At 34.4% G+C, this 9,881-nt stretch overlaps 1 protein-coding gene across 6 annotated transcripts in view; it reads left to right on the forward strand.

Annotated features, from left to right (window-relative positions):
- The window catches only part of EVI5 (ecotropic viral integration site 5), a 175,648-nt gene that overhangs the window by 56,438 nt on the left and 109,329 nt on the right, over positions 1 to 9,881 (forward strand). For 5 of the 6 annotated variants that reach the window (XM_013003877.3, XM_045292124.1, XM_045292125.1 and 2 more), the window contains 3 exons: positions 2,071 to 2,124; positions 4,417 to 4,449; positions 4,993 to 5,139. In XM_013003877.3, coding sequence (XP_012859331.1) covers positions 2,071 to 2,124; positions 4,417 to 4,449; positions 4,993 to 5,139 — 234 coding nt within the window. The remainder of the gene's footprint in view (positions 1 to 2,070; positions 2,125 to 4,416; positions 4,450 to 4,992; positions 5,140 to 9,881) is intronic. The other variant, XM_030886090.2, reaches the window with a different exon arrangement.

The raw sequence follows: 9,881 nt of genomic DNA on the forward strand, positions 1-9,881 counted from the left end.
GTACAAATGTGCTGGACACAATGGATTATATGTATGGATTGTGATAAGCGTTGTATGAGCCCCCAAGAAAATGATTATTTCTTAAAAATAAAAAAAAATAACAATGTGAGAAAAAAAAAGTACCTGGTTGCTAATGGAAAGCTTGGTGATTTGATCTCACCCTTTGGAATACAGCTGTATTTTGCAACACAAGGGGTAGTCATGAGTCAGAATTGATTCCTTGGAATGGGTTGGTTTGGTTATTCCAAATCAGTTGTAAAAAGTAGAACTATAGAGGTATAAGGTATTAGCATTTTCAAGACTTTTGTGTATATCAGATTTCCAGGAGAATCTTCTCAAGCTGTATTCTTTTTAGGATTGTGTTCTTAGTCACCTTTTCTCTCTTCCAATTTGCTGTTAAAAAGCTTCTTGGTGATGTGTCTTGAAATGCCCAAGTTATACATAATGCCCCAAAATTTTGTCAATTGATTTTTCTCTTGTCGTTTTTTTCTTTAAAGCTTAGAAAACACTCTTAGTTTTAGAAAATATAATTATAAAGGGAGATACTGAAAAATCAATGAGAGTTTAGCTTGGAAATTAATCATTAGATTACCTGTATATCAATAATAAACACTTCAAAAAATATCTTGGGGTGGTGCAATTTAAAATAAAATCAAATGGAATTAACTTTAATGCTTTAATGAGATAAATAATAGAACCTATCCATGTAAATACTGGAAACCACACATTAACATTTTTAAAAGATGACTATAAGGTAGACAAAAAATAAATTCCTGTAGAAAAATTGCATGCTATCTAAAGGTGAATTTCTCCATGAATTCATATTAATAATTTCAGTCATTTAATTTCTTAAAAAATTCTGGTGGGATAAAATTGAAGAATTTCTCTAATATAAAAATAATAATATTTATATTTAACTTTAACAATAATGTGAGCAGATACCTATCATTAATCAGGTGGATGGATGGTGGGAGTACTTGTTATATATTGATTTCATTCTTCCAGTCTTTGTAGGCATTATTACTATAATTGTCTTAGATTACATATAAAGTAATATCCATTTCAAATCTACTAAGTCCTAGTGAATAGGACAAGAAAATCCAATTTTACAAAGAACCTTTGTAATAAATAAAATATTTAATTATTGCAATTTGTGGTCCACCTAATAAAATATAATACTTTATAGTCATGTCCTTGAAGTGAGACTTTTATGTATTACATAAACTACATTATTTTAATTGAAAAAATAATTCATTAAATGGATGAAAGAATTTTCTGAGGAAGACATCTTTAGCAGAAATTCAGAAGTGGGTGTAGGAAGTCTAAATTGAGCTGTGGAACAAATAGGTGCAAAAAGGTAAGAGGATGTTTTCATTTCAGAAGAGATAATAAGGATTTATAAAAAATTATATTGGTAAAATATGCAGACAGGAGATCATTACATAGAATGATTTGGATTTAATACCTAGTATTTCACAGGCTTTTGAGAGACATTGCCAATTATTTCTTCATTTAACAGATATTTTAATATTAACATGTAGAATAGTTAAATGACTGCTAACCATAAGGGTTGGCACTGCAAAGTCCTCCGTGGTTTGGTGGGAATGGAGACCTGGGGTCTGTTCCTGTGACGAGGTCGGCCTCAGAAACCGTACGGGGCTCTGCTCCATCCTGCAGGGTCACCGTAACTCGGAATTACGGAAAAATCCAATTACAAGGTCATGGAATTATCACACATGAGATAGGTAGGTAAGAGATAAGCCAGTTAGAATCAGTTCTGTTGAGAATGGGAGAGTTGACCTAAAATATTGATAAGTAAATATGAAAAGTACATAATGTCATGCTTTAATGTGTATTTAAAAGTCAATCAAGCTGGAGTGATAAATGTGTTTCTTGTGCCATCTGTTTTTCACTCAGAGCCATAAGAATTTGACTGATGGTAAAGTGTGTCACTTTTTCTTACACTCTCATTTATAAAAGGCAATGCTTTTAAAGAGTGTAACATTACGTTGCTCCCTCTCTTAGCAATACGTACTTGCAAACAAAACTTGTTTGTTTTTTCTTTTGCAGAGGTTACGCACAGAAAATAGACTTTTAAAACAACGCATTGAAACATTAGAAAAAGTAAGTAAATAACCACTTATGCTGGGGTCTGTTGGCTGCATACATTTCCCCCCATATATTTTAATAGATCCTCAAGTAATGTGGCACATAGGTCTCTTATGTGTGTTGACTGCTAAGCTTAGCTTACCTGCTTAACTGCTTAACTAAAAAACTTGTCCTCAATAAAAAGTATTAGTACTAGTCTTTCTTGAATATTCAGACTTATCTTGAGTTAACAGAGTAGCATATTGATGTTACTTGTTTTCTTTATATGCAATCTCTAATAGTTAAGACCTTTAGAATTAATCTAGTTGGAAATCTTTTCTGAAAGCACATTTCAAAGATGAGTTTTAAAATGTTCCCTTGACTTTGTTAAATATGGGAACAATTCTTGTAAGACCTAGGATTCCTTTAAGTTTAGTTTAATTGATTGCATATATAAAAATTCCATATCGTGTTGATTTTCAACATAAAGGAATTATACTTGAACTTTTGGTTCTTAGAAATATTTTGGTATTTACTTGTTATCTCTTCCTCTGTTTCCTGTAGAATAACTAGGCAAATGTGGAAAGTTTGCATCACTTTTCATGTACTTGTGATGTGATATCCTTTATAGTCATATTTCTGATGCTTTAAGAATTATTAATAAAAGTATGAGATTTATGACTTATTGTGTTAGTCTGTGTACTTTAGAGAAACAAATCCACAGAAACTCATATGTGTAAGAGAGAGTTTTATAGAAAGGTTAAGTGCACATCAAGAAAGCATTCTAACCCAGTGATGCTGAAGCCCACAAGTCCAACATTAACCCATATGTCCGACACCAATCCACAAAATCCTCCTCCATCTCACAAAATGACACCAACTGCAGGAGGAAAGCCGAGTCAGTGAATGTGTAAGCATCTCAGCGCTGGCAGGGTTTCCACACAGCTGCTCCAGCACCCAGAGCTGCATCGGGGTAGGTCCATATGGCTTCTCCTCAGGGTTCTCTTGCAGGAAGTGAGCCTTGCCAGCTGAAGCAGGGAACTGGCTAAGGCAGCTGCACCCTGGTCCAACCATCAGAAAGCAAGAGACCCAAGAACTAGAAAGGTGGGGCTCACTGAGCCATTTATCCCTCTGCCCTTCAATTAACCCCACATGTGTTTATCCGCCAGGTTGGCACAATAAACTAACTACCTCACTTATTAAAAGAAAACATGAATTCATAAAATCTTGATATTTTTAAAAAAAATTTTAAACCTAAGATGAGCATGCCTAGGTTTAAAAGAATCTCCTACACTATTGCCAAATATCTTAAAATTGTCTATGACAATTTAGAGACCTGTCTTGAAGAAATAAATAAATGGAGATAGGAAGTTTGTCGTGTTTGCCTTCTCTTTAAAAAGCATTGATGATTCCACACCAACACACACTGAACAAGGACTGGGTGTTTATTACTTGCCTATCTATCTTTCTTATGTATTAGTTTACCCGTATACTAAGTCTAAAATAGTTTGCTTGATACTTAGAGAATAATGCTTTTGAGACTAATTATGTGCTTTTAGCGACTCTGCAAGGGTTAATGGTTTTTAAGTAGCATTAATTCCATATTGGATTTTGGGGTTCCTTTCTCCTCCCCCCTAACCCCCCACTAGCTAGCTACCCGTGTGAAAAGGAAAAGTGTATTTTCTTAGGTGGTCTTTTGTCTTTGGGGTAAGACATTTTCGGAAAAAACATTTTTATCTTCAGGGTGATAAAGGTGCTGTAGGAAAGTGTTAAGTCTGGATTTTTATTCTACCTTTTCATTGGCTTAGAAGACCTAGTTTTGTCCTTTCAAACGTACACTAAGAAGCTTCACTTGTTCAGTGACTGCTAGAATGTGTTAAGTGGAGATCATTAACTGTGTCGTGGTCCATTTCATTGGTCATACTTCCTTGCTTTGCTTCTTCCGAAGCTGCTAGGGCATAACCTGCTGCCCCACTTTCTGGGTGGGAATGCTTACTCAAGTCCCCTCCCCTTTCATGTCTTTGTTTCATGTCAAATGGTTTGATAACACAGTTGACTCTAAAAATACTTAAAAGATATCAGAATTTGTGTTTGTTCTCAATTATAAAACAGTCTTTTAACCTGTCCTTATTTATTATATGTTTTCTTAAAGTTGAAGAATAAAACGCTGTTTAGGAAAAATAGCTTGAAAATTTAGCTGTCCATTTTAACTCTTAATGCAAAGTCGATGGAATTTGGATGTGCTTTGCTTCTTCTTTATCCCTAATTTTACCACTTTTATTTTATTTATTTTTTCTCATATTTCTATCTGAATTTTTCCTTTTGTAGGAAAGTGCTTCCCTGGCAGATAGATTGATACAGGTATAGTTGTGATTTTTAGCATTTCCCCTACCTTTGCTTCTAAGGAAACTCCTAAATTTAGAAATCCATACTTTGATGCATGCAAATTTACATGCAGTTTTCTAGAAATACTTTTTTGGGTGGTATATGTGGGTGTATTTAATTCTTGATAGCGGTTTGTTATCTTGGTTTGTTCAAATAATCACCTTTTGCACGTTTTAAAGCTAACCTTATCTTAAAGTATATAATTCAAATAATAATCCGTGGAATCTGTGAACTTAACTGCTTTCATTGAAAATCTCAGTCCTGCATGTCCAACTCAGTAATATTGCATGAATTGAATTTTTTATTGGCTAAAAGAAAAATTGTTCTTACAATTATCAGATGAGTTTTTCCATTTAGCTCCCCCAGATTTGAAGAGCAATAACAAGCTACTAGCTAATAATGTCCAGGCTATTCTTTTATCAGATACACTTTTTTTAAGTAAATGACTAAACCTCAAAAGTCAGTCTTTCCTTGAATCTGTCTTAAATTGCTTTATGCACACAAAACTGATGTCCTAAGGGACAAGTGACCCGAGCGCAGGAGGCTGAGGAAAGTGACCTCATAAAACGGGAGCTAGCCACCGTCAAACAGCAGAGTGACGAGGCCAGTGCTAAGCTGGAGCAAGCTGGAAATACCATCAGGGAGCTCCAGCACCAGCAACAATGGGTAAGGAGTCTGGTGGTGCTTTTTCGTACCTTTCTCAATTTCCCTGCCTTTACAACAATTTAAAAAATTCAGCAAAATTTGTGAGCTCCTGCTTTAAATAATTTTGTTTCCTACTTTAATGGAATATTTCTATTATTCAGTTTTATGTTCTTTGGTACTTAGGGGTGTTCTTGTGGCCTAAACACTGATTGTTCTAACTCTTTTCCCGGCTGCAGTCTGCGCTGTTTTGTTAGAAGTGGGTACTATTTACTTTCTTTCTATTGGACTTCAACTCACAGATAATATGTAGTATATTCAGATTAGCTTCTTATGCTTATTTAGAAATCTATTTCATCATAAGTATCATTTTGCCAAAGGTAGCTTTTAAATTCTTATTTCAGTTAGTTTTGTTCATTGTGAAGATGAAATACTGCCCAGTGTAGAGAATGTAAAGCTTTCATAATGCAGTGATTTATATTTTAGTGAATAAGCCTAGACCACATAAATGAAGGCATTAACTCAGGGTTCAACTATGTAATTAAAAGATAATGGAATTTCCCATGAAATTTTCAAAGTCCCCTGTTGTTACTCACATTTTTTTCAAGAGGAGAAAATTTGTCAAGAGTTTTTAAAAATGAATTGATCAGTATGTTAAATCACACATGATGTGAATCAGCTACTCATTGTACAACCAGCTTTAGATTGTCTTTTGAAACTTAGACATCATGTTTCATTGGAATATTCAGGTAGTATTATCTTATTTAGGAATTTGAAGATTAGAAAGGAAAGCCAAGCATTGATGTCAACAAAAACAACTTGTGTAGAAGTTGTTGAATGGGAACCTATACTCCTATGTGAATGTTCATGAAAACACAATAAACTATTAGTGTCATAAAAGAAAAGTCAACATTTTTGGTTTAAGTAGGTTCTGTTTTCTCAACTAGGAGATGAATTACAACAAGAATAGGCAGAAAAAGTTATGTTAAATCTAGAATGCTACAGAGTCTAAAAGAAAAATAGAATGACTGCTAAATTGTGCATTCCTTGTAGTACGTAAGATGAAACAATATTATCATCTAGATACAGAAATTAGAAATCTAAAAGAAAAAAATTGTGAATGGGAACAACTATAAACATTGATTTTTTTTTCACCCTTTACTATGTTGTGGAAAACTAAGGAAAACATACAGAATGATAAAAGAATACAAAAAAGATGGAGCCTCAAATGATTTTGTTCTATTTCTATATGAAATGCCAAGATAAAATCAAAATCAGGGGTAGTGCTTCAGTTGATACTTCACTTAAGTTGAAGTGAGGTATCAGTATAATAAAATGCTTTCAGAAAGAGGAATTTCAATATTATTATATTGAAATCAATATAGATTAATATATTGATTTCTACATAAGCTACAGTCATGACTGTATATTTGGATCATGACCTTTTTTTTACATTGTTTTGAAAGGTTGATGTATACCCACAGAATAGGCTGCTTGTTTATAGTTTTGAAATTGCTAACTATAGCACAAACAATCTTTGTGCCCTCTTTCAAGGAAAAAAGATGCATATTGTGAGAGTAAGACAGATAGCAAGGAAAAATCAGCTCTATTTCACTTTCCCCCCCCTTCCTGAGGGAATGATCTTCTGAATTGGAAAAAAGCTGTAAAAATGTATATTTTGTTTTATAGAAAGTAGTGGTGTACAAAATAGATGAGATGTTGATTGTTGATCAAAATGTTCTTAGAAGAAAAAGACTGCTGACTTCTCATCTAGTTATTAAAACAGTTTGCAGGAGGATCATAGAAATATTATTATATTCAAAGGGCTATAGAAGATAAAACACATGGAAAGGCTTTGAGGTAGATAAATACGTTTTTTTACATGAAGCATTAATAAAGGTCAGCTATCTTAAAAGATCAATGATTTGGGGGCTACTTTGTTAAAAATTGCAAGAAGAGCTGGTTGTGGACAATTAGAAAATAAAACCTATTTAAGTCTAACCAGCAAACTAACTTTCTGTAATGAGTAATACTTGGCACAAGGACAGGAGCCACATATAACCCCCTTCCTGGGGGACGGCAGCAGAAAAGTGGGTGAAGGGAGACGTCAGACAATGTAAGACATGACAGAATGATAATTTATAAATTATCAAGGGTTCGTGAGGGAGGGGAAAAATGAGCTGATACCAAGCACTCAGGTAGAAAGCAAATGTTTTGAGAATGATAATGGCAACAAATGTACAAATGTGCCTGACACGATGTATGTATGGATTATAAGAGTTATACGAGCCCCCAATAAAATGATTTTTTTAAAAGTTGTTTGATAGACTCTTTCTGATACCTATGTGGACAATGGCAATAAATGTACAAATGTGCTTGACACGATGTATGTATGGATTATGATAAGAGTTATACGAGCCCCCAATAAAATGATTTTTTTTAAGTTGTTTGATAGACTCTTTCTGATACCTATGTGGACAAGATAGAGAAATACTGGCAAAAGTAGAGACTCAGATATCTTTGTAGATGAGAGGTCAGCAGTCTTTTTCTTCTAAACTGTGCTGTTGGATTTTTTTTTTAATTAATCATTTTATTGGGCGGCTCTTACAAATCCTATAACCATCCATCATTCATTTACATTAAGCACAGTTGTACACATGTTGCCATCAACATTTCCAAAACATTTTTTACTTCAGCTCATCTTTTTTCCTCTCCCTCCTCCATCATCCCACCCTTGTGCATCCTTAATCAATTATATATTATTTTTGTTATTTTGTGTCTTACACTGCCTGTCATCTCTCTTCACTCACGTTTCTGTTGCTCATCCCCTTCAAGGGAAGGGGGTGTACTGTTGGCTATTTTAATCTACACTTTAAACCTTTATATACAAAGTATATGTAAGAATTTCATACAAAGTGTTTTGGCAATGCAACTAATAGATTGGATACTCTATGATTCCAAAAGATTTAAGCAATTTGATAAAGAACAAGACACTGAACTAAAAAGGTTATTTCGTAGAACCAAATGTATAACTTTGGCCTGAGTTTCATAATTCAAAGATACAGGGTTTCAAACACTGTAAATCTTAATGGGAGCAGGCAGCCTCATCTTTCTCCCACTTAAATAACTGGTAAGACAACTTATTGTCATGGATTGGCAGGAGTAGTATTACTGTGTCAGTACTACTCAAAATGATACTGCATATTGAACACAGGGTATCTCGAATTCCAAGAGTCCTTCTTTGCTTACAGGGAAAATTCAGCAGATTCCCTCAGAAACTACAGCTGGGATTTTGTTTTGTTTTGCTTTGTTTTAAGGCACACTACCAAGACTAACAGCAATCACTGTAGCATAGATCTGATTCCTCCTTACAGCCACCCTATAAACTATCTACTGATTGCAGAGACATGCACCTCTTGTTTAAAATAAACCCTTGCACATGTGAACTGGAAGCTGAGAAGCAATACTTAGATTTGCCCTCGTTTTCTGGTCCATAAAGTAATCTCCAACAAGTTTAATTGAATTCATAAAATATCTTCTTTGACCTTTTGTGGCACCAACTTAAAATTCGGTACCCACCAAATATTTGACTACGTCCCAGCAATATTGGATACATTTCAGTGATGTTGGCAATTAAACAACATTTATTACCCATGGTCAAAGAAATATCTCAAAGGAACTTAGAAAGTGTTTTGAATTAAATAATAAATATACAACCTATCAAAATGTGTAGAATCCAGCTAAAGCACCACTTAATGGAGTACTCAGAACATTTATGTGGAAAGAAAGTAGGCTTCAAGCCAACAATATATTCATTCTGCTTTAACAAGTTGAACTAAAAGCAAGCAGACAGAGCGAATGATAAAAAGAGTAGAAGTTGATGAGTTTGGAATCGAAACCAATTACAGTAATTCCAAAGAAACTTATTTCTTAAAGTGATCTGTATATTTCTTAAAACTCAGACCAAACTGACTGACACAAGTAACCAATGTCATGAATTACATTAAGCTTTTTACCAACTTAGTCCCGTTGACTTGGCTCATATTCTGGAGTTTTCTGATTGCTTCCTCATAGGTTCTGTTTTCTGATCTCGAGATTCACTTGAACCTTGGTAAGAAGAATATGCTCTGTAAGAAGATCATGCCGTGAACTTTATCTTACTTTAAATCAGGAAGCACACACTATAACTTGCTTCTGTTGTTAGTTATGCTAAGTTAGGTCACCTCAAACTCCTTTGTGAAGGTCTTGCACCAAATGACTGTCTTGTTCTCTATCTGCTTCTGTCTAATGGTTTAGTAGCCACTGATGACCCCTATTGAGTCAGTTATGTATTTGGTTTCCAAAATGGTGATTTTTCTTACTGTCATTTCTTCTGCGTTTATTTAGTGTTCCTCCGTAAAGATCCCTCCCACCCCTGTTCTCCCCCACTCACTTACTGTGGACATTTAAAAACTTTTATTTATTCAGTATTCTGTAAGCTTTTTAATGGCTTTAATGCTATAGCACAATTACATATATACTAAAAAGAAAACCACAAACTCACTGCCGTCAAATCAATTAGTACTACCCTTTGGGTTTCTGAGCCTGTAAATCACAGGAGCGTACAGCTTCACCTTTCACCTGGTGGTATTAAGCTGCGGATCTTGCTGGCCTAAGGTTCAACGCACTACTCCACCAGGGCTCCTTAACACTAGGGCCATCGTTACTTTAAATAATTTATTAACTTTCTGAGCAGCAGTATTTCAAAGGTAATGTTTCTTTTCTTT

This window comes from Echinops telfairi, unplaced genomic scaffold, assembly GCF_000313985.2.
Source record: "Echinops telfairi isolate 266 unplaced genomic scaffold, ASM31398v2 ScPeMD7_443;HRSCAF=831, whole genome shotgun sequence".
Lineage (NCBI taxonomy): Eukaryota > Metazoa > Chordata > Mammalia > Afrosoricida > Tenrecidae > Echinops > Echinops telfairi.